Source organism: Taudactylus pleione, unplaced genomic scaffold (assembly GCF_031769625.1).
Source record: "Taudactylus pleione unplaced genomic scaffold, aTauple2 ptg001716l, whole genome shotgun sequence".
NCBI lineage: Eukaryota > Metazoa > Chordata > Amphibia > Anura > Myobatrachidae > Taudactylus > Taudactylus pleione.
The window spans coordinates 741,883-768,917 of record NW_028286113.1 but is presented as its reverse complement, the minus strand read 5'-3'; the positions used below and the strand labels follow the sequence as shown (position 1 = coordinate 768,917).

At 47.9% G+C, this 27,035-nt stretch overlaps 1 protein-coding gene across 2 annotated transcripts in view; it reads right to left on the bottom strand.

The window, feature by feature from the left end:
- Positions 1-20,406, bottom strand: part of LOC148439552 (uncharacterized) — an 81,842-nt gene extending 61,436 nt beyond the window's left edge. The window contains exons 1-3 of one of the 2 annotated variants that reach the window (XM_088464595.1): positions 20,342-20,406; positions 10,743-10,884; positions 3,558-3,702 (exon numbers count right to left, since the gene is read on the bottom strand). In XM_088464595.1, the coding sequence (XP_088320721.1) occupies positions 3,558-3,635 (78 nt within the window). In that variant the 5' untranslated portion in view covers positions 3,636-3,702; positions 10,743-10,884; positions 20,342-20,406. The remainder of the gene's footprint in view (positions 1-3,557; positions 3,703-10,742; positions 10,885-20,341) is intronic. The other variant, XM_088464596.1, reaches the window with a different exon arrangement.
- Between the last annotated feature and the right edge of the window lie 6,629 nt (positions 20,407-27,035).

Genomic DNA, 27,035 nt, shown 5'->3' with positions numbered 1-27,035 from the left:
CCCAGTCATGTCCCTGTATTATTACTATAGATATAAGTGATGTCACTGTGACACTCCCAGATCCCCTCCCCAGTCATGTCCCTGTATTATTACTATAGATATAAGTGATGTCACTGTGACACTCCCAGATCCCCTCACCTCCCCAGTCATGTCCCTGTATTATTACTATAGATATAAGTGATGTCACTGTGACACTCCCAGATCCCCTCACCTCCCCAGTCATGTCCCTGTATTATTACTATAGATATAAGTGATGTCACTGTGACACCCCCAGATCCCCTCACCTCCCCAGTCATGTCCCTGTATTATTACTATAGATACAAGTGATGTCACTGTGACACTCCCAGATCCCCTCACCTCCCCAGTCATGTCCCTGTATTATTACTATAGATATAAGTGATGTCACTGTGACACTCCCAGATCCTCTCACCTCCCCAGTCATGTCCCTGTATTATTACTATAGATATAAGTGATGTCACTGTGACACCCCCAGATCCTCTCACCTCCCCAGTCATGTCCCTGTATTATTACTATAGATATAAGTGATGTCACTGTGACACCCCCAGATCCTCTCACCTCCCCAGTCATGTCCCTGTATTATTACTATAGATATAAGTGATGTCACTGTGACTCCCCCAGATCCCCTCACCTCCCCAGTCATGTCCCTGTATTATTACTATAGATATAAGTGATGTCACTGTGACACTCCCAGATCCCCTCACCTCCCCAGTCATGTCCCTGTATTATTATAGATATAAGTGATGTCACTGTGACACCCCCAGATCCCCTCACCTCCCCAGTCATGTCCCTGTATTATTACTATAGATATAAGTGATGTCACTGTCACACTCCCAGATCCCCTCACCTCCCCAGTCATGTCCCTGTATTATTACTATAGATATAAGTGATGTCACTGTGACACCCCCAGATCCTCTCACCTCCCCAGTCATGTCCCTGTATTATTACTATAGATATAAGTGATGTCACTGTGACTCCCCCAGATCCCCTCACCTCCCCAGTCATGTCCCTGTATTATTACTATAGATATAAGTGATGTCACTGTGACACTCCCAGATCCCCTCACCTCCCCAGTCATGTCCCTGTATTATTATAGATATAAGTGATGTCACTGTGACACCCCCAGATCCCCTCACCTCCCCAGTCATGTCCCTGTATTATTACTATAGATATAAGTGATGTCACTGTGACACTCCCAGATCCCCTCACCTCCCCAGTCATGTCCCTGTATTATTACTATAGATATAAGTGATGTCACTGTGACACTCCCAGATCCCCTCACCTCCCCAGTCATGTCCCTGTATTATTACTATAGATATAAGTGATGTCACTGTGACACTCCCAGATCCTCTCACCTCCCCAGTCATGTCCCTGTATTATTACTATAGATATAAGTGATGTCACTGTGACACTCCCAGATCCTCTCACCTCCCCAGTCATGTCCCTGTATTATTACTATAGATATAAGTGATGTCACTGTGACACTCCCAGATCCTCTCACCTCCCCAGTCATGTCCCTGTATTATTACTATAGATATAAGTGATGTCACTGTGACACTCCCAGATCCTCTCACCTCCCCAGTCATGTCCCTGTATTATTACTATAGATATAAGTGATGTCACTGTGACACCCCCAGATCCCCTCACCTCCCCAGTCATGTCCCTGTATTATTACTATAGATATAAGTGATGTCACTGTGACACCCCCAGATCCCCTCACCTCCCCAGTCATGTCCCTGTATTATTACTATAGATATAAGTGATGTCACTGTGACACTCCCAGATCCTCTCACCTCCCCAGTCATGTCCCTGTATTATTACTATAGATATAAGTGATGTCACTGTGACACTCCCAGATCCTCTCACCTCCCCAGTCATGTCCCTGTATTATTACTATAGATATAAGTGATGTCACTGTGACACTCCCAGATCCTCTCACCTCCCCAGTCATGTCCCTGTATTATTACTATAGATATAAGTGATGTCACTGTGACACCCCCAGATCCTCTCACCTCCCCAGTCATGTCCCTGTATTATTACTATAGATATAAGTGATGTCACTGTGACACCCCCAGATCCTCTCACCTCCCCAGTCATGTCCCTGTATTATTACTATAGATATAAGTGATGTCACTGTGACTCCCCCAGATCCCCTCACCTCCCCAGTCATGTCCCTGTATTATTACTATAGATATAAGTGATGTCACTGTGACACTCCCAGATCCCCTCACCTCCCCAGTCATGTCCCTGTATTATTATAGATATAAGTGATGTCACTGTGACACCCCCAGATCCCCTCACCTCCCCAGTCATGTCCCTGTATTATTACTATAGATATAAGTGATGTCACTGTCACACTCCCAGATCCCCTCACCTCCCCAGTCATGTCCCTGTATTATTACTATAGATATAAGTGATGTCACTGTGACACCCCCAGATCCTCTCACCTCCCCAGTCATGTCCCTGTATTATTACTATAGATATAAGTGATGTCACTGTGACTCCCCCAGATCCCCTCACCTCCCCAGTCATGTCCCTGTATTATTACTATAGATATAAGTGATGTCACTGTGACACTCCCAGATCCCCTCACCTCCCCAGTCATGTCCCTGTATTATTATAGATATAAGTGATGTCACTGTGACACCCCCAGATCCCCTCACCTCCCCAGTCATGTCCCTGTATTATTACTATAGATATAAGTGATGTCACTGTGACACTCCCAGATCCCCTCACCTCCCCAGTCATGTCCCTGTATTATTACTATAGATATAAGTGATGTCACTGTGACACTCCCAGATCCCCTCACCTCCCCAGTCATGTCCCTGTATTATTACTATAGATATAAGTGATGTCACTGTGACACTCCCAGATCCTCTCACCTCCCCAGTCATGTCCCTGTATTATTACTATAGATATAAGTGATGTCACTGTGACACTCCCAGATCCTCTCACCTCCCCAGTCATGTCCCTGTATTATTACTATAGATATAAGTGATGTCACTGTGACACTCCCAGATCCTCTCACCTCCCCAGTCATGTCCCTGTATTATTACTATAGATATAAGTGATGTCACTGTGACACTCCCAGATCCTCTCACCTCCCCAGTCATGTCCCTGTATTATTACTATAGATATAAGTGATGTCACTGTGACACCCCCAGATCCCCTCACCTCCCCAGTCATGTCCCTGTATTATTACTATAGATATAAGTGATGTCACTGTGACACCCCCAGATCCCCTCACCTCCCCAGTCATGTCCCTGTATTATTACTATAGATATAAGTGATGTCACTGTGACACTCCCAGATCCTCTCACCTCCCCAGTCATGTCCCTGTATTATTACTATAGATATAAGTGATGTCACTGTGACACTCCCAGATCCTCTCACCTCCCCAGTCATGTCCCTGTATTATTACTATAGATATAAGTGATGTCACTGTGACACTCCCAGATCCTCTCACCTCCCCAGTCATGTCCCTGTATTATTACTATAGATATAAGTGATGTCACTGTGACACTCCCAGATCCTCTCACCTCCCCAGTCAGCAGGTAGATTATCTCCAGGGTGAGATGTAATATTTTTTCTGTTGTTGCATTTTTATCCTTGTCCATCCTGAGATAATTGGTAAAAGGAAGATATATTTCTTTTCTTCTAATTTAAAAAAATCAGTCTCACAGCCTGGAAAATAATGGATTCATAAAGATTATTTGACATATTCTATTTATTTTTATTGAAGTCAATTTTTATTAAACATTATTAAACAAATAGGCATCTGCCGGGTACTCTCAGCCACCTCAACTCTGCACCACCCTGTTTTACCCTGGCTGCTACAGACATGATGGAAAAGAGGAAGAGGGGTGGTCCCAGCAGAAGACAGATATAGTTAATTAAAGGCCAACATGTCTATGAAGGAAAGAGCAAGAAAAAGTACTTCAAAGCTACATCAGTGATTGGATATGAAAAAAGTCCAGTGTACGTGATGATTGGATGCCACATGGGTGGAATTATAATTTGTTGGAAAGTGCAAAGTGTATGATAAAACCTAATAATTAATAAATGAGGGGAAAATAATTCAACAGTGAATCAATTAGACAGAAATTGTGTAAGGGTTTGTGATTAAGTATATACAATAGCGTTAAAACTCCGTGAAACAGTGAATTACATAAAGGATTTGCTGTAGATTTTTGTTCAAATATAGGATTTAAAAAAAAAGAAAAAAATATATTATTATAAATGAATACACATAATTATCTGGGTTATTTTCTGTTAAGAAATGCTCCAAAATACATAAACTAATTTAGTCCCTGTGGATTCACTGTATTTAGATTATTTATGTATTTAGATTTTAACTTATTTTTTGTCTAATACCCATTTTCCACCAAAATTTTGGGTCTGACCCGGAGTTGGAACAGGGTTCCTATCCGGATCAGACCCGGAATTTAGATATTCCCGAGTCGGCGCCGCTCACACCGCAGTTGGGTCTGCATAGACCCGGCTTTTCCGGCGTGAAAGTGGACGCTTGGAGATGACGTCATCTCCAAGCGCCACTGAAGCCGGACAATCGGCCGGCTTGCGGCGCACTGCAGGTCATCAAGACCCGGACTGCGCCATACACACAGCAGGATTTCACGGGTCACTCCCGTGTTAAACCCTGATATTTACCTGGGTTGGATTGCCGGGTCACTCGACCCGGCGATCCAACCCTCACCCCTTTTACACCAAGGAGCTGCCCGGGTTAACCCTGCAATAACCCGGGTTTTAGCTCCGGTGTAAAAGGGGTATTATACTACCACATCCCTCACTTATTTTAGACATCACCATGTCTAGTGCATTTATATTTGTTTTTTAAACTGGCAGATTGTGACTTGAATGGTGGACAATAATTAGGTCTCTCTTTCCCACTTGCTGTCTCTGTTATATGTATGTTTTGTCCTAGTATGTCCAAATCTAAAATAAGATTTTAAGAAAAAAACATGTGTGCCCCTAATAGTACTTTTTCCTTCACAGACATAACGGCCTAATTTCCACCATAGTCTAATTTTATAATAATAGATACAAATAAAACAACAGCACAAGTAGCAGAAAGTACATTATTACGCTCTGATGTTACGTAGAACAAATGCTCAGAAAGGACGGAGGAAGCAGTCACACAAATCTCTCCTATACGTACTACAGATGTGTCCTCATACGCCAAACCTCAATGCGCCATATGGTGCGAGACGTCTGGCGCAACTGAGCCACAATAAGTGGTGTAGCGCAGCCACTTATTTACATTTGCGTCCTATTAGCATCGCAGATGTATCGTACACCAATCATTCTGTATTAGAGATGCTGCGCTGCGACTTTAACAGCACAATGTAACTTGGCGTGAGAAGAAGCCGCGGCCGCTGCGACGTAGCATTTAATATACAGATTCAGACTCCATCGCACACAGATGCACAAATGTCGCACATTAAATGATCAGCACAATCTACATAAGATTTGTTGCATTGACTTGTTTTATTAGTGTGAATACAGTAAGTGCAAATTGTGAGCGACTAAGACACTCGGAGAAGTCGCACGGGACCTGGCGCACCAAAAGGGGCTATTTGGCGAGACTGCGGAAATAATGTATGAGGACGCATCTGTATGTACAGATATAAAATACTGAAATACAGGGAAAAAAACTCTGCTCCACGTACAGCTATCACACACCTCCACATACAACTATCACACACCTCCACGTACAGCTATCACACACCTCCACGTACAGCTGTCACACACCTCCACGTACAGCTATCACACACCTCCACATACAACTATCACACACCTCCGCGTACAGCTATCACACATCTCCACATACAGCTGTCACACACCTCCGCGTACAGCTGTCACACACCTCCGTGTACAGCTGTCACACACATTCGCGTACAGCTGTCACACACCTCCGCGTACAGCTGTCACACACCTCCGCGTACAGCTATCACACACCTCCGCGTACAGCTATCACACACCTCCGCGTACAGCTATTACACACCTCCGCGTACAGCTATTACATCCGCATACAACTATCACACACCTCCACGTACAGCTATCACACACCTCCACGTACAGCTATCACACACCTCCACATACAACTATCACACACCTCCACGTACAGCTATCACACACCTCCACGTACAGCTATCACACACCTCCACGTACAGCTATTACATCCGCATACAACTATCACACACCTCCACGTACAGCTATCACACACCTCCACGTACAGCTATCACACACCTCCACATACAACTATCACACACCTCCACGTACAGCTATCACACACCTCCACGTACAGCTATCACACACCTCCACGTACAGCTATCACACACCTCCACGTACAGCTATCACACACCTCCACGTACAGCTATCACACACCTCCGCGTACAGCTATCACACACCTCCGCGTACAACTATCACACACCTCCGCGTACAGCTATCACACACCTCCGAGTACAGCTATCACACACCTCCGCGTACAGCTATCACACACCTCCGCGTACAGCTATCACACACCTCCGCGTACAGCTATCACACACCTCCGCGTACAGCTATCACACACCTCCGCGTACAGCTATCACACACCTCCACATACAGCTATCACACACCTCCGCGTACAGCTATCACACACCTCAGCGTACAGCTATCACACACCTCAGCGTACAGCTATCACACACCACCGAGTACAGCTATCACACACCTCCACTTACAGCTATCACACACTTCCGCGTACAGCTATCACACACCACCGAGTACAGCTATCACACACCTCCGCGTACAGCTATCACACACCTCCGCGTACAGCTATCACACACCTCCGCGTACAGCTATCACACACCTCCGCGTACAGCTATCACACACCTCCGCGTACAGCTATTACATCCGAATACAGCTATCACACACCTCCGCGTACAGCTATCACACATCTCCACATACAGCTGTCACACACCTCCGCGTACAGCTGTCACACACCTCCGTGTACAGCTGTCACACACATCCGCGTACAGCTGTCACACACCTCCGCGTACAGCTGTCACACACCTCCGCGTACAGCTATCACACACCTCCGCGTACAGCTATTACACACCTCCGCGTACAGCTATTACATCCGCATACAGCTATCACACACCTCCGCGTACAGCTATCACACACCTCCGCGTACAGCTATCACACACCTCCGCGTACAGCTATCACACACCTCCGCGTACAGCTATCACACACCTCCGCGTACAGCTATCACACACCTCCGCGTACAGCTATCACACACCTCCGCGTACAGCTATCACACACCTCCGCGTACAGCTATCACACACCTCCGCGTACAGCTATCACACACCTCCGGGTACAGCTATCACACACCTCCGCGTACAGCTATCACACACCTCCGCGTACAGCTATTACATCCGCATACAGCTATCACACACCTCCACGTACAGCTATCACACACCTCCGCATACAACTATCACACACCTCCGCATACAGCTGTCACACACCTCCGCATACAACTATCACACACCTCCGCATACAACTATCACACACCTCCACGTACAGCTATCACACACCTCCGCGTGCAGCTATCACACACCTCCGCGTACAGCTATCACACACCTCCGCGTACAGCTATCACACACCTCCGCGTACAGCTATCACACACCTCCGCGTACAGCTATCACACACCTCCACATACAGCTATCACACACCTCCGCGTACAGCTATCACACACCTCAGCGTACAGCTATCACACACCTCAGCGTACAGCTATCACACACCACCGAGTACAGCTATCACACACCTCCACTTACAGCTATCACACACTTCCGCGTACAGCTATCACACACCACCGAGTACAGCTATCACACACCTCCGCGTACAGCTATCACACACCTCCGCGTACAGCTATCACACACCTCCGCGTACAGCTATCACACACCTCCGCGTACAGCTATCACACACCTCCGCGTACAGCTATTACATCCGAATACAGCTATCACACACCTCCGCGTACAGCTATCACACATCTCCACATACAGCTGTCACACACCTCCGCGTACAGCTGTCACACACCTCCGTGTACAGCTGTCACACACCTCCGCGTACAGCTGTCACACACCTCCGCGTACAGCTGTCACACACCTCCGCGTACAGCTGTCACACACCTCCGCGTACAGCTGTCACACACCTCCGCGTACAGCTATCACACACCTCCGCGTACAGCTATTACACACCTCCGCGTACAGCTATTACATCCGCATACAGCTATCACACACCTCCGCGTACAGCTATCACACACCTCCGCGTACAGCTATCACACACCTCCGCGTACAGCTATCAAACACCTCCGCGTACAGCTATCACACACCTCCGCGTACAGCTATCCCACACCTCCGCGTACAGCTATCCCACACCTCCGCGTACAGCTATCACACACCTCCGCGTACAGCTATCACACACCTCCGCGTACAGCTATCACACACCTCCGCGTACAGCTATCACACACCTCCGGGTACAGCTATCACACACCTCCGCGTACAGCTATTACATCCGAATACAGCTATCACACACCTCCGCGTACAGCTATCACACATCTCCACATACAGCTGTCACACACCTCCGCGTACAGCTGTCACACACCTCCGTGTACAGCTGTCACACACCTCCGCGTACAGCTGTCACACACCTCCGCGTACAGCTGTCACACACCTCCGCGTACAGCTGTCACACACCTCCGCGTACAGCTGTCACACACCTCCGCGTACAGCTATCACACACCTCCGCGTACAGCTATTACACACCTCCGCGTACAGCTATTACATCCGCATACAGCTATCACACACCTCCGCGTACAGCTATCCCACACCTCCGCGTACAGCTATCCCACACCTCCGCGTACAGCTATCACACACCTCCGCGTACAGCTATCACACACCTCCGCGTACAGCTATCACACACCTCCGCGTACAGCTATCACACACCTCCGGGTACAGCTATCACACACCTCCGCGTACAGCTATCACACACCTCCGCGTACAGCTATTACATCCGCATACAGCTATCACACACCTCCACGTACAGCTATCACACACCTCCGCGTACAGCTATCACACACCTCCACCTACAGCTATCACACACCTCCACCTACAGCTATCACACACCTCCACCTACAGCTATCACACACCTCCGCGTACAGCTATCACACACCTCCGCGTACAGACATTACATCCGCAAACAGCTATCACACACCTCCGCGTACAGCTATCACACACCTCCACGTACAGCTATCACACACCTCCACATACAGCTATCACACACCTCCGCGTACAGCTATCACACACCTCCGCGTACAGCTATCACACACCTCCGCGTACCAGCTATCACACACCTCCGCGTACAGCTATCACACACCTCCGCGTACAGCTATTACATCCGCATACAGCTATCACACACCTCCACGTACAGCTATCACACACCTCCACGTACAGCTATCACACACCTCCACGTACAGCTATCACACACCTCCACGTACAGCTATCACACACCTCCGCGTACAGCTATTCCACACCTCCGCGTACAGCTATTCCACACCTCCGTGCACAGCTATCACACACCTCCGTGTACAGCTATTCCACACCTCCGCGTACAGCTATTACACACCTCCGCGTACAGCTATTACACACATCCGCGTATTCCACACCTCCACGTACAGCTATTCCACACCTCCGTGTACAGCTATTACACACATCCGCGTATTCCACACCTCCACGTACAGCTATTCCACACCTCCGTGTACAGCTATCACACACCTCCGTGTACAGCTATTCCACACCTCCACGTACAGCTATCACACACCTCCACGTACAGCTATCACACACCTCCGCGTACAGCTATCACACACCTCCGCGTACAGCTATCACACACCTCCGCGTACAGCTATTACACACCTCCGCGTACAGCTATCACACACCTCCGCGTACAGCTATTACATCCGCGTACAGCTATCACACACCTCCGCGTACAGCTATTACATCCGCATACAGCTATCACACACCTCCACGTACAGCTATCACACACCTCCGCGTACAGCTATCACACACCTCCGCGTACAGCTATTCCACACCTCCGTGTACAGCTATTCCACACCTCCGTGTACAGCTATCACACACCTCCACGTACAGCTATTCCACACCTCCACGTACAGCAATTCCACACCTCCGTGTACAGCTATCACACACCTCCACGTACAGCTATTCCACACCTCCGTGTACAGCTATCACACACCTCCGCGTACAGCTATTACACACCTCCGCGTACAGCTATTCCACACCTCCGCGTACAGCTATTCCACACCTCCGTGTACAGCTATCACACACCTCCGTGTACAGCTATTCCACACCTCCGCGTACAGCTATCACACACCACCGCGTACAGCTATTACACACCTCCGCGTACAGCTATCACACACCTCCGCGTACAGCTATCACACACCTCCGCGTACAGCTATCACACACCTCCGCGTACAGCTATCACACACCTCCGCGTACAGCTATCACACACCTCCGCGTACAGCTATTACACACCTCCACGTACAGCTATTACACACCTCCACGTACAGCTATTACACACCTCCACACTTCAATTAACAGCTATTACAGACCTCCAAGTACAGCTATAACACACCTACACGTACAGCTATTACACACCTCCACGTAGGAAATCACAAGAAAGACAATATTGTGCGATAAACCAGAGAATGGGACAAGATGTGACGTCCTTCTATCATTTATGGTCCTGTGGGTCCAGCATTCTGATCTCGGAAGCTAAGCAGAATTGTCCTAGGTCTGTCTGTGGATGGGAGACCTCAGAATGATTGACATCATGATCCCCAGTAGGGTATGCTCGTTATCATATACTGTGTGGTTTTATATACATGGACAGTGCGCAGGTCTTAGTCCCCTCTAACAATGGCTATACGGCCACGTTCACCAACCTACTACACTACATGCTACTGCTGATGAAATGCGCCAGGCTATTATTATCAGGAACACATTGGCCTATCAGGCTGTGCTATGCTTTGGCATTGTGCTGCCCTATTTTCCCGTGTTGAACCTGATTGTGCTATCCAATCAGGTAACGTTATATTGGGCGTGATCAGAAGGGCTGATTACAGATGAGCCGCATTGATTTGTGATCAGGGCTGATCTCCTAGTACACAGCTTCCCCCTTTATTCTTCTATCTATAGCTGCGCCGCATTTTTCTTTTTGGGACCAACATATCTTCAGGGCTCCCTATCCCCTATATAATAATACTACCACATATCAGTGTGTGCTGGGAGCTGTGTAATTCCCCCTCATATATCACTGTACAGTCCCCTCTCCCCCTATATAATAATACCACATATCAGTGTGTGCTGGGAGCTGTGTTATTCCCCCTCATATATCACTGTACAGTCCCCTCTACCCTGTATAATAATAATACCACATATCAGTCTGTGCTGGGAGCTGTGTTATTCCCCCTCATATATCACTGTACAGTCCCCTCTCCACTATATAATAATAATACCACATATCAGTGTGTGCTGGGAGCTGTGTTATTCCCCCTCATATATCACTGTACAGTCCCCTCTACCCTGTATAATAATAATACCACATATCAGTCTGTGCTGGGAGCTGTGATTTTCCCCCTCATATATCACTGTACAGTCCCCTCCCCCTATCTAATAATAATAGCACATATCAGTGAGTGCTGGGAGCGGTGTTATTCCCCCTCATATATCACTGTACAGTCCCCTCCCCCTATATAATAATAATACCACATATCAGTGTGTGCTGGGAGCTGTGTTATTCCCCCTCATATATCACTGTACAGTCCCCTCTCCCCAATATAATAATAATAATACTACTAATACCACATATCAGTCTGTGCTGGGAGCTGTGTTATTCCCCCTCATATATCACTGTACGGTCCCCTCTCTCCTATATAATAATAATAGCACAGTGTGTGCTGGGAGCTGTGTTATTCCCGCTCATATATCACTGTACGGTCCCCTCTCCCCTATATAATAATATCACATATCAGTGTGTGCTGGGAGCTGTGTTATTCCCCTTCATATATCACTGTACAGTCCCCTCCCCCTATATAATAATAATAGCACATATCAGTGAGTGCTGGGAGCGGTGTTATTCCCCCTCATATATCACTGTACAGTCCCCTCCCCCTATATAATAATAATACCACATATCAGTGTGTGCTGGGAGCTGTGTTATTCCCACTCATATATCACTGTACAGTCCCCTCTCCTCAATATAATAATAATAATACTACTAATACCACATATCAGTGTGTGCTGGGAGCTGTGTTATTCCCCCTCATATATCACTGTACAGTCTCCTCTCCCCCTATATTATAATAATAATAATAATACCACATGTCAGTGTGTGCTGGGAGCTGTGCTATTCCCCCTCATATATCACTGTACAGTCCCCTCTCCCCTATATAATAATACCATATATCAGTGTGTGCTGGGAGCTGTGTTACTCCCCCTCATATATCACTGTATGGTCCCCTCTCCCCCTAAATTATAATAATACAACATATCAGTGTGAGCAGGGAGCTGTGTTATTTCCTCTCATATATCACTGTACAGTCCCCTCTCCTCCTATATAATAATAATACCACATAGTGTGTGCTGGGAGCTGTGTTATTCCCCCTCATATATCACTGTACAGTCCCCTCTACACCTATATAATAATAATACCACATAGTGTGTGCTGGGAGCTGTGTTATTCCCCCTCATATATCACTGTACGGTCCCCTACCCCCTATATAATAATACCACATATCAGTGTGTGCTGGGAGCTGTGTTATTCCCCCTCATATATCACTGTACAGTCCCCTCTACCCTATATAATAATACCACATATCAGTGTGTGCTGGAAGCTGTGTTATTCCCCTTCATATATCACTGTACAGTCCCCTCTCCCCCTATATAATAATACCACATATCAGTGTGTGCTGGGAGCTGTGTTATTCCCCCTCATATATCACTGTACAGTCCCCTCTACCCTGTATAATAATAACACCACATATCAGTCTGTGCTGGGAGCTGTGTTATTCCCCCTCATATATCACTGTACAGTCCCCTCTCCCCTATATAATAATAATACCACATATCAGTGTGTGCTGGGAGCTGTGTTATTCCCCCTCATATATCACTGTACGGTCCCCTCTCCTCCTATATAATAATACCACATATCAGTGTGTGCTGGGAGCTGTGTTATTCCCCCTCATATATCACTGTACAGTCACCTCTCCCCTATTTAATAATAATACCACATATCAGTGTGTGCTGGGAGCTGTGTTATTCCCCCTCATATATCACTGTACAGTCCCCTCTCCCCCTATATAATAATAATACCACATATCAGTGTATGCTGGGAGCTGTGTTATTCCCCCTCATATCACTGTACGGTCCCCTCTCTCCAATATAATAATAATACCACAGTGTGTGCTGGGAGCTGTGTTATTCCCGCTCATATATCACTGTACGGTCCCCTCTCCCCTATATAATAATAATTCCACATATCAGTGTGTGCTGGGAGCTGTGTTATTCCCCCTCATACATCACTGTACAATCCTCTCCCCAATATAATAATAATAATACTAATACCACATACCAGTGTGTGCTGGGAGCTGTGTTATTTCCCTCTCATATATCACTGTACAGTCCCCTCTCCCCTTATATAATAATAATAATAATACCACATGTCAGTGTGAGCTGGAAGCTGTGCTATTCCCCCTCATATATCACTGTACAGTCCCCTCTCCCCTATATAATAATACCATATATCAGTGTGTGCTGGGAGCTGTGTTATTCCCCCTCATATATCACTGTACGGTACCCTCTCCCCCTAAATTATAATAATACAACATATCAGTGTGAGCTGGGAGCTGTGTTAATCCCCCTCATATATCACTGTACAGTCCCCTCTACGCCTATATAATAATAATACCACATAGTGTGTGCTGGTGGCTGTGTTATTCCCCCTCATATATCACTGTACAGTCCCCTCTCCCCCTAAATTATAATAATACAACATATCAGTGTGAGCTGGGAGCTGTGTTATTACCTCTCATATATCACTGTACGGTCCCCTCCCCCCTATATAATAATAATACCACATATCAGTGTGTGCTGGGAGCTGTGTTACTCCCCCGCATATATCACTGTATGGTCCCCTCACCCCTATATAATAATAATACCACATATCAGTGTGTGCTGAGAGCTGTGTTATTCCCCCTCATATATCACTGTAAAGTCGACTCTCCCTTATATAATAATAATAATACCACTTATCAGTGTGTGCTGGGAGCTGTGTTATTCCCCCTCATATATCACTGTACAGTCCCCTCTCCCCTATATAATAATACCACATATCAGTGTGTGCTGGGAGCTGTGTTACTCCCCCTCATATATCAATGTACAGTCCCCTCTCCACTATATAATAATACCACATATCAGTGTGTGCTAGGAGCTGTGTTACTCCCCCTCATATATCACTGTAAAGTCCCCTCTCCCCTATATAATAATAATACCACATATCAGTGTGTGCTGGGAGCTGTGTTATTCCCCCTCATATATCACTGTACAGTCCCCTCTCCCCCTATATAATAATAATAACACATATCAGTGTATGCTGATAGATGTGTTATTCCCCCTCGTATATCACTGTACAGTCCCCTCTCCCCTATATAATAATAATACCACATATCAGTGTGTGCTGGGAGCTGTGTTACTCCCCCTCATATATCACTGTACGGTCCCCTCTCCCCTATATAGTAATAATAATATCACTTATCAATGTGTGCTGGGAGCTGTGTTATTCCCACTCATATCACTGTACGGTCCCCTACCCTATATAATAATACCACATATCAGTGTGTGCTGGGAGCTGTGTTATTCCCCCCCATATATATTACTGTACAGTCCCCTCTCCCCCTATATAATAATAACACCACATATCAGTGTGTGCAGGGAGCTGTGTTATTCTCCCTCATATATTACTGTACAGTTCCCTCTCCCCTATATAATGATAATAACACATATCAGAGTGTACTGGGAGCTGTGTTTTTACCCCTCTTATATCACTATACACTCCCCTCTCCCCTATATAATGATAATACCACATATCAGTGTGTGCTGGGAGCTGTGTTATTCCCCCTCATATATCACTGTACACTCCCCTCTCCCTTATATAATACCACATATCAGTGTATGCTCGGAGCTGTGTTATTCCCCCTCATATATTACTGTACGGTACCCTCTCCCATATATAATAATATCACATATCAGGGTGTGTGTTGCAAGCTGTGTTATTCCCTCTCATATATCACTGTACAGTCCCCTCTCCCTTATATAATAATAATACCACATATCAGTGTGTGCTGGGAGCTGTGTTACTCCCCCTCATATATCACTGTATGGTCCCCTCACCCCTATATAATATTAATACCACATACTGTATGCTCGGAGCTGTGTTATTCCCCTTCATGTATCACTGTACGGTCCCCTCTTCCGTATATAATAATAATACCACATAGCAGTGTGTGCTGGGAGCTATGTTATTCCCCCCCTCATATCACTGTACAGTCCCGTCTCCCCTATATAATAATAATACCACATAGCAGTGTGTGCTGGGAGCTGTGTTATTCCCCCTCATATATCACTGTACAGTCACCTCTCCCCTATTTAATAATAATATCACATATCAGTGTGTGCTGGGAGCTGTGTTATTCCCCCTCATATATCACTGTATGGTCCCCTCACCCCTATATAATAATAATACCACATATCAGTGTGTGCTGGGAGCTGTGTTATTCCCCCTCATATATCACTGTAAAGTCCACTCTCCTTTATATAATAATAATAATACCACATATCAGTGTGTGCTGGGAGCTGTGTTATTCCCCCTCATATATCACTGTACAGTCCCCTCTCCCCCTATATAATAATAATACCACATATCAGTGTATGCTGGGAGCTGTGTTACTCCCCCTCATATATCAATGTACGGTCCCCTCTCTCCTATATAATAATAATACCACAGTATGTGCTGGGAGCTGTGTTATTCCTGCTCATATATCACTGTATGGTCCCCTCTCCCCTATATAATAATATACCACATATCAGTGTGTGCTGGGAGCTGTGTTATTCCCCCTCATATATCACTGTACAGTCCCCTCTCCCCTATATAATAATAATAATACCACATATCAGTGTGTGCTGGGAGCTGTGTTATTCCCCCTCAGATATCACTGTACAGTCCCCTCTCCCCTATATAATAATAATACCACATATCAGTTTGTGCTGGGAGCTGTGTTATTCCCCCTCATATATCACTGTACGGTCCCCTCTCCCCTATATAATAATAATACCACATATCAGTGTGTGCTGGGAGCTGTGTTATTCCCCCTCATATATCACTGTACGGTCCCCTCTCCCCTATATAATAATAATACCACATATCAGTGTGTGCTGGGAGCTGTGTTATTCCCCCTCATATATCACTGTACAGTCCCCTCTCCCCTATATAATAATAATACCAGATATCAGTGTGTGCTGGGAGCTGTGTTATTCCCCCTCATATATCACTGTACAGTCCCCTCTCCCCTATATAATAATAATACCACATATCAGTGTGTGCTGGGAGCTGTGTTATTCCCCCTCATATATCACTGTACAGTCCCCTCTCCCCCTATATAATAATACCACATATCAGTGTGTGCTGGGAGCTGTGTTATTCCCCCTCATATATCACTGTACAGTCCCCTCTCCCCTATATAATAATATACCACATATCAGTGTGTGCTGGGAGCTGTGTTATTCCCCCTCATATATCACTGTACAGTCCCCTCTCCCCTATATAATAATATTACCACATATCAGTGTGTGCTGGGTGCTGTGTTATTCCCCCTCATATATCACTGTACGGTCCCCTCTCCCCTATATAATAATAATAGCACATATCAGTGTGTGCTGGGAGCTGTGTTATTCCCCTCATATATCACTGTACAGTCCCCTCTCCCCTATATAATAATAATACCACATATCAGTGTGTGCTGGGAGCTGTGTTATTCCCCCTCATATATCACTGTACAGTCCCCTCTCCCCTATATAATAATATACCACATATCAGTGTGTGCTGGGAGCTGTGTTATTCCCCCTCATATATCACTGTACAGTCCCCTCTCCCCTATATAATAATAATACCACATATCAGTGTGTGCTGGTAGCTGTGTTATTCCCCCTCATATATCACTGTACAGTCCCCTCTCCCCTATATAATAATAATACCACATATCAGTGTGTGCTGGGAGCTGTGTTATTCCCCCTCATATATCACTGTACGGTCCCCTCTCCCCTATATAATAATAATACCACATATCAGTGTGTGCTGGGAGCTGTGTTATTCCCCCTCATATATCACTGTACGGTCCCCTCTCCCCTATATAATAATAATACCACATATCAGTGTGTGCTGGGAGCTGTGTTATTCCCCCTCATATATCACTGTACAGTCCGCTCCCCCTATATAATAATAATACCACATATCAGTGTGTGATGGGAGCTGTGTTATTCCCCCTCATATATCACTGTACAGTCCCCTCTCCCCTATATAATAATAATACCACATATCAGTGTGTGCTGGGAGCTGTGTTATTCCCCCTCATATATCACTGTACGGTCCCCTCTCCCCTATATAATAATAATACCACATATCAGTGTGTGCTGGGAGCTGTGTTATTCCCCCTCATATATCACTGTACGGTCCCCTCTCCCCTATATAATAATAATACCACATATCAGTGTGTGCTGGGAGCTGTGTTATTCCCCCTCATATATCACTGTACAGTCCGCTCCCCCTATATAATAATAATACCACATATCAGTATGTGCTGGGAGCTGTGTTATTCCCCCTCATATATCACTGTACAGTCCCCTCTCCCCTATATAATAATAATACCACATATCAGTGTGTGCTGGGAGCTGTGTTATTCCCCCTCATATATCACTGTACAGTCCGCTCCCCCTATATAATAATAATACCACATATCAGTGTGTGCTGGGAGCTGTGTTATTCCCCCTCATATATCACTGTACAGTCCGCTCCCCCTAAATAATAATAATACCACATATCAGTGTGTGCTGGGAGCTGTGTTATTCCCCTCATATATCACTGTACAGTCCCCTCTCCCCTATATAATAATAATACCACATATCAGTGTGTGCTGGGAGCTGTGTTATTCCCCCTCATATATCACTGTACAGTCCCCTCTCCCCTATATAATAATATACCACATATCAGTGTGTGCTGGGAGCTGTGTTATTCCCCCTCATATATCACTGTACAGTCCCCTCTCCCCTATATAATAATAATACCACATATCAGTGTGTGCTGGTAGCTGTGTTATTCCCCCTCATATATCACTGTACAGTCCCCTCTCCCCTATATAATAATAATACCACATATCAGTGTGTGCTGGGAGCTGTGTTATTCCCCCTCATATATCACTGTACGGTCCCCTCTCCCCTATATAATAATAATACCACATATCAGTGTGTGCTGGGAGCTGTGTTATTCCCCCTCATATATCACTGTACAGTCCGCTCCCCCTATATAATAATAGTACCACATATCAGTGTGTGATGGGAGCTGTGTTATTCCCCCTCATATATCACTGTACAGTCCCCTCTCCCCTATATAATAATAATACCACATATCAGTGTGTGCTGGGAGCTGTGTTATTCCCCCTCATATATCACTGTACAGTCCGCTCCCCCTATATAATAATAGTACCACATATCAGTGTGTGATGGGAGCTGTGTTATTCCCCCTCATATATCACTGTACAGTCCCCTCTCCCCTATATAATAATAATACCACATATCAGTGTGTGCTGGGAGCTGTGTTATTCCCCCTCAGATATCACTGTACAGTCCCCTCTCCCCTATATAATAATAATAGCACATATCAGTGTGTGCTGGGAGCTGTGTTATTCCCCCTCATATATCACTGTACAGTCACCTCTCCCCAATATAATAATAATACCACATATCAGTGTGTGCTGGGAGCTGTGTTATTCCCCCTCATATATCACTGTACAGTCCCCTCTCCCCTATATAATAATAATAGCACATATCAGTGTGTGCTGGGAGCTGTGTTATTCCCCCTCATATATCACTGTACAGTCCCCTCTCCCCCTATATAATAATAATACCACATATCACTGTGTGCTGGGAGCTGTGTTATTCCCCCTCATATATCACTGTACAGTCCCCTCTCCCCCTATATAATAATAATACCACATATCAGTGTGTGTTGGGAGCTGTGTTATTCCCCCTCATATATCACTGTACAGTCCCCTCTCCCCTATATAATAATAATACCACATATCAGTGTGTGCTGGGAGCTGTGTTATTCCCCTCATATATCACTGTACAGTCCCCTCTCCCCTATATAATAATAATACCACATATCAGTGTGTGCTGGGAGCTGTGTTATTCCCCCTCATATATCACTGTACAGTCCGCTCCCCCTATATAATAATAATACCACATATCAGTATGTGCTGGGAGCTGTGTTATTCCCCCTCATATATCACTGTACAGTCCGCTCCCCCTATATAATAATAATACCACATATCAGTGTGTGCTGGGAGCTGTGTTATTCCCCCTCATATATCACTGTACGGTCCCCTCTCCCCTATATAATAATAATAGCACATATCAGTGTGTGCTGGGAGCTGTGTTATTCCCCCTCATATATCACTGTACGGTCCCCTCTCCCCTATATAATAATAATAGCACATATCAGTGTGTGCTGGGAGCTGTGTTATTCCCCCTCATATATCACTGTACGGTCCCCTCTCCCCTATATAATAATACCACATATCAGTGTGTGCTGGGAGCGGTGTTATTCCCCCTCATATATCACTGTACAGTCCCCTCTCCCCTATATAATAATAATACCACATATCAGTGTGTGCTGGGAGCTGTGTTATTACCGCTCATATCACTGTACAGTCCCCTCTCCCCTATATAATAATAATAGCACATATCAGTGTGTGCTGGGAGCTGTGTTATTCCCCCTCATATATTACTGTACAGTCCGCTCCCCCTATATAATAATAATACCACATATCAGTATGTGCTGGGAGCTGTGTTATTCCCCCTCATATATCACTGTACAGTCCCCTCTCCCCTATATAATAACTATATATGATATAACAGATATATATTACCTCAGGTATATTCCTGCTAACTAAAAGGGGTCAGGTCTCTGGATCAGGAAGAGTCTGTGGCTCCGCCCCCGGCAACATCACGTGGTTACAGCTGTTGAATGAGATGTGTCTTAGAGACTACGGGGAAATGGCCGCCGTGCAGCAGAATAAAGTTTTCCTTTAGTGGTTATAATGTAACCAATCAAATGCTGTATACTGGTCACATGACACGGATAGTCTCGGTATGTTACTATAGAAACAAGTTGAGACCATGACTGTGTACTACAGGAAAATGGCCGCCGCTCCCATATATACTGATGGAATGGTTCTATAATGTTCTCCCTTCATCACAGAGGGGGGGGTCACACGGCGGCACAGAGGGGGGGGGTCACACGGCGGCACAGAGGGGGGTCACACGGCGGCACAGAGGGGGGTCACACGGCGGCACAGAGGGGGGGGGGTCACACGGCGGCACAGAGGGGGGGGTCACACGGCGGCACAGAGGGGGGTCACACGGCGGCACAGAGGGGGGTCACACGGCGGCAGCTCCCTCATATTCTTCTCCCTCCTGTGTCCCTGGTGTTCTTCATCTTTCCCACAATGCCGACACCTTTTATTACACTCTACTCTCTGTACAATCAGCGCCGACTCATCCGTCTCTCTCATCTCCCTCTACTCTCTGTACAATCAGCGCCGACTCATCCGTCTCTCTCATCTCCCTCTACTCGCTGTACAATCAGCACCGACTCATCCGTCTCTCTCATCTCCCGCTACTCTCTGTACAATCAGCGCCGACTCATCCGTCTCTCATCTCCCTCTACTCTCTGTACAATCAGCGCCGACTCATCCGTCTCTCTCATCTCCCTCTACTCTCTGTACAATCAGCGCCGACTCATCCGTCTCTCTCATCTCCCGCTACTCTCTGTACAATCAGCGCCGACTCATCCGTCTCTCATCTCCCTCTACTCTCTGTACAATCAGCGCCGACTCATCCGTCTCATCTCCCGCTACTCGCTGTACAATCAGCCCCGACTCATCCGTCTCTCTCATCTCCCTCTACTGGCTGTACAATCAGCGCCGACTCATCCGTCTCTCTCATCTCCCTCTACTGGCTGTACAATCAGCGCCGACTCATCCGTCTCATCTCCCGCTACTCGCTGTACAATCAGCCCCGACTCATCCGTCTCTCATCTCCCGCTACTCGCTGTACAATCAGCCCCGACTCATCCGTCTCTCATCTCCCGCTACTCTCTGTACAATCAGCGCCGACTCATCCGTCTCTCTCATCTCCCTCTACTCTCTGTACAATCAGCGCCGACTCATCCGTCTCTCTCATCTCCCTCTACTCGCTGTACAATCAGCGCCGACTCATCCGTCTCTCATCTCCCGCTACTCTCTGTACAATCAGCGCCGACTCATCCGTCTCTCATCTCCCTCTACTCGCTGTACAATCAGCGCCGACTCATCCGTCTCTCTCATCTCCCTCTACTCGCTGTACAATCAGCGCCGACTCATCCGTCTCTCATCTCCCGCTACTCTCTGTACAATCAGCGCCGACTCATCCGTCTCTCATCTCCCTCTACTCGCTGTACAATCAGCGCCGACTCATCCGTCTCTCTCATCTCCCTCTACTCTCTGTACAATCAGCGCCGACTCATCCGTCTCTCTCATCTCCCTCTACTCGCTGTACAATCAGCGCCGACTCATCCGTCTCTCATCTCCCGCTACTCTCTGTACAATCAGCGCCGACTCATCCGTCTCTCATCTCCCTCTACTCGCTGTACAATCAGCGCCGACTCATCCGTCTCTCTCATCTCCCTCTACTCTCTGTACAATCAGCGCCGACTTATCCGTCTCTCTCATCTCCCTCTACTCTCTGTACAATCAGCGCCGACTTATCTGTCTCTCATCTCCCTCTACTCGCTGTACAATCAGCGCCGACTCATCCGTCTCTCTCATCTCCCGCTACTCTCTGTACAATCAGCGCCGACTCATCCGTCTCTCATCTCCCTCTACTCGCTGTACAATCAGCGCCGACTTATCCGTCTCTCTCATCTCCCTCTACTCTCTGTACAATCAGCGCCGACTCATCCGTCTCTCTCATCTCCCTCTACTCTCTGTACAATCAGCGCCGACTCATCCGTCTCTCTCATCTCCCTCTACTCGCTGTACAATCAGCGCCGACTCATCCGTCTCTCTCATCTCCCTCTACTCGCTGTACAATCAGCGCCGACTCATCCGTCTCTCATCTCCCTCTACTCGCTGTACAATCAGCGCCGACTCATCCGTCTCTCTCATCTCCCGCTACTCTCTGTACAATCAGCGCCGACTCATCCGTCTCTCTCATCTCCCTCTACTCGCTGTACAATCAGCGCCGACTCATCCGTCTCTCTCATCTCCCTCTACTCGCTGTACAATCAGCACCGACTCATCCGTCTCTCATCTCCCGCTACTCGCTGTACAATCAGCGCCGACTCATCCGTCTCTCATCTCCCTCTACTCGCTGTACAATCAGCGCCGACTCATCCGTCTCTCATCTCCCGCTACTCTCTGTACAATCAGCGCCGACTCATCCGTCTCTCATCTCCCTCTACTCGCTGTACAATCAGCGCCGACTCATCCGTCTCTCTCATCTCCCTCTACTCGCTGTACAATCAGCGCCGACTCATCCGTCTCTCATCTCCCGCTACTCTCTGTACAATCAGCGCCGACTCATCCGTCTCTCATCTCCCTCTACTCGCTGTACAATCAGCGCCGACTCATCCGTCTCTCTCATCTCCCTCTACTCTCTGTACAATCAGCGCCGACTCATCCGTCTCTCTCATCTCCCTCTACTCGCTGTACAATCAGCGCCGACTCATCCGTCTCTCATCTCCCGCTACTCTCTGTACAATCAGCGCCGACTCATCCGTCTCTCATCTCCCTCTACTCGCTGTACAATCAGCGCCGACTCATCCGTCTCTCTCATCTCCCTCTACTCTCTGTACAATCAGCGCCGACTTATCCGTCTCTCTCATCTCCCTCTACTCTCTGTACAATCAGCGCCGACTTATCTGTCTCTCATCTCCCTCTACTCGCTGTACAATCAGCGCCGACTCATCCGTCTCTCTCATCTCCCGCTACTCTCTGTACAATCAGCGCCGACTCATCCGTCTCTCATCTCCCTCTACTCGCTGTACAATCAGCGCCGACTTATCCGTCTCTCTCATCTCCCTCTACTCTCTGTACAATCAGCGCCGACTCATCCGTCTCTCTCATCTCCCTCTACTCTCTGTACAATCAGCGCCGACTCATCCGTCTCTCTCATCTCCCTCTACTCGCTGTACAATCAGCGCCGACTCATCCGTCTCTCTCATCTCCCTCTACTCGCTGTACAATCAGCGCCGACTCATCCGTCTCTCATCTCCCTCTACTCGCTGTACAATCAGCGCCGACTCATCCGTCTCTCTCATCTCCCGCTACTCTCTGTACAATCAGCGCCGACTCATCCGTCTCTCTCATCTCCCTCTACTCGCTGTACAATCAGCGCCGACTCATCCGTCTCTCTCATCTCCCTCTACTCGCTGTACAATCAGCACCGACTCATCCGTCTCTCATCTCCCGCTACTCGCTGTACAATCAGCGCCGACTCATCCGTCTCTCATCTCCCTCTACTCGCTGTACAATCAGCGCCGACTCATCCGTCTCTCTCATCTCCCTCTACTCGCTGTACAATCAGCGCCGACTCATCCGTCTCTCATCTCCCTCTACTCGCTGTACAATCAGCGCCGACTCATCCGTCTCTCTCATCTCCCGCTACTCTCTGTACAATCAGCGCCGACTCATCCGTCTCTCTCATCTCCCTCTACTCGCTGTACAATCAGCGCCGACTCATCCGTCTCTCTCATCTCCCGCTACTCTCTGTACAATCAGCGCCGACTCATCCGTCTCTCTCATCTCCCTCTACTCGCTGTACAATCAGCGCCGACTCATCCGTCTCTCATCTCCCGCTACTCTCTGTACAATCAGCGCCGACTCATCCGTCTCTCATCTCCCTCTACTCGCTGTACAATCAGCGCCGACTCATCCGTCTCTCTCATCTCCCTCTACTCGCTGTACAATCAGCGCCGACTCATCCGTCTCTCATCTCCCGCTACTCTCTGTACAATCAGCGCCGACTCATCCGTCTCTCATCTCCCTCTACTCGCTGTACAATCAGCGCCGACTCATCCGTCTCTCTCATCTCCCTCTACTCTCTGTACAATCAGCGCCGACTCATCCGTCTCTCTCATCTCCCTCTACTCGCTGTACAATCAGCGCCGACTCATCCGTCTCTCTCATCTCCCTCTACTCGCTGTACAATCAGCGCCGACTCATCCGTCTCTCATCTCCCGCTACTCTCTGTACAATCAGCGCCGACTCATCCGTCTCTCATCTCCCTCTACTCGCTGTACAATCAGCGCCGACTCATCCGTCTCTCTCATCTCCCTCTACTCTCTGTACAATCAGCGCCGACTTATCCGTCTCTCTCATCTCCCTCTACTCTCTGTACAATCAGCGCCGACTTATCTGTCTCTCATCTCCCTCTACTCGCTGTACAATCAGCGCCGACTCATCCGTCTCTCTCATCTCCCGCTACTCTCTGTACAATCAGCGCCGACTCATCCGTCTCTCATCTCCCTCTACTCGCTGTACAATCAGCGCCGACTTATCCGTCTCTCTCATCTCCCTCTACTCTCTGTACAATCAGCGCCGACTCATCCGTCTCTCTCATCTCCCTCTACTCTCTGTACAATCAGCGCCGACTCATCCGTCTCTCTCATCTCCCTCTACTCGCTGTACAATCAGCGCCGACTCATCCGTCTCTCTCATCTCCCTCTACTCGCTGTACAATCAGCGCCGACTCATCCGTCTCTCATCTCCCTCTACTCGCTGTACAATCAGCGCCGACTCATCCGTCTCTCTCATCTCCCGCTACTCTCTGTACAATCAGCGCCGACTCATCCGTCTCTCTCATCTCCCTCTACTCGCTGTACAATCAGCGCCGACTCATCCGTCTCTCTCATCTCCCTCTACTCGCTGTACAATCAGCACCGACTCATCCGTCTCTCATCTCCCGCTACTCGCTGTACAATCAGCGCCGACTCATCCGTCTCTCATCTCCCTCTACTCGCTGTACAATCAGCGCCGACTCATCCGTCTCTCTCATCTCCCTCTACTCGCTGTACAATCAGCGCCGACTCATCCGTCTCTCATCTCCCTCTACTCGCTGTACAATCAGCGCCGACTCATCCGTCTCTCTCATCTCCCGCTACTCTCTGTACAATCAGCGCCGACTCATCCGTCTCTCTCATCTCCCTCTACTCGCTGTACAATCAGCGCCGACTCATCCGTCTCTCTCATCTCCCTCTACTCTCTGTACAATCAGCGCCGACTCATCCGTCTCTCTCATCTCCCTCTACTCGCTGTACAATCAGCGCCGACTCATCCGTCTCTCTCATCTCCCTCTACTCGCTGTACAATCAGCGCCGACTCATCCGTCTCATCTCCTATTCGCTGTACAATCAGCGCCGACTCATCCGTCTCTCTCATCTCCCTCTACTCGCTGTACAATCAGCGCCGACTCATCCGTCTCTCTCATCTCCCGCTACTCGCTGTACAATCAGCGCCGACTCATCCGTCTCTCATCTCCCGCTACTCGCTGTACAATCAGCGCCGTCTCATCCGTCTCATCTCCCGCTACTCGCTGTACAATCAGCGCCGACTCATCCGTCTCATCTCCCGCTACTCGCTGTACAATCAGCCCCGACTCATCCGTCTCTCTCATCTCCCTCTACTCGCTGTACAATCAGCGCCGACTCATCCGTCTCTCTCATCTCCCTCTACTCGCTGTACAATCAGCGCCGACTCCTCCGTCTCTCTCATCTCCCTCTACTCGCTGTACAATCAGCGCCGACTCCTCCGTCTCTCTCATCTCCCGCTACTCGATGTACAATCAGCGCCGACTCATCCGTCTCTCATCTCCCGCTACTCGCTGTACAATCAGCTCCGACTCATCCGTCTCTCTCATCTCCCGCTACTCGCTGTACAATCAGCGCCGACTCATCCGTCTCTCTCATCTCCCTCTACTCGCTGTACAGTCAGCGCCGACTCATCCGTCTCTCATCTCCCTCTACTCGCTGTACAATCAGCGCCGACTCATCCGTCTCTCTCATCTCCCGCTACTCTCTGTACAATCAGCGCCGACTCATCCGTCTCTCTCATCTCCCTCTACTCGCTGTACAATCAGCGCCGACTCATCCGTCTCTCTCATCTCCCTCTACTCTCTGTACAATCAGCGCCGACTTATCCGTCTCTCTCATCTCCCTCTACTCTCTGTACAATCAGCGCCGACTTATCTGTCTCTCATCTCCCTCTACTCGCTGTACAATCAGCGCCGACTCATCCGTCTCTCTCATCTCCCGCTACTCTCTGTACAATCAGCGCCGACTCATCCGTCTCTCATCTCCCTCTACTCGCTGTACAATCAGCGCCGACTCATCCGTCTCTCTCATCTCCCGCTACTCTCTGTACAATCAGCGCCGACTCATCCGTCTCTCTCATCTCCCTCTACTCGCTGTACAATCAGCGCCGACTCATCCGTCTCTCTCATCTCCCTCTACTCGCTGTACAATCAGCGCCGACTCATCCGTCTCTCATCTCCCGCTACTCTCTGTACAATCAGCGCCGACTCATC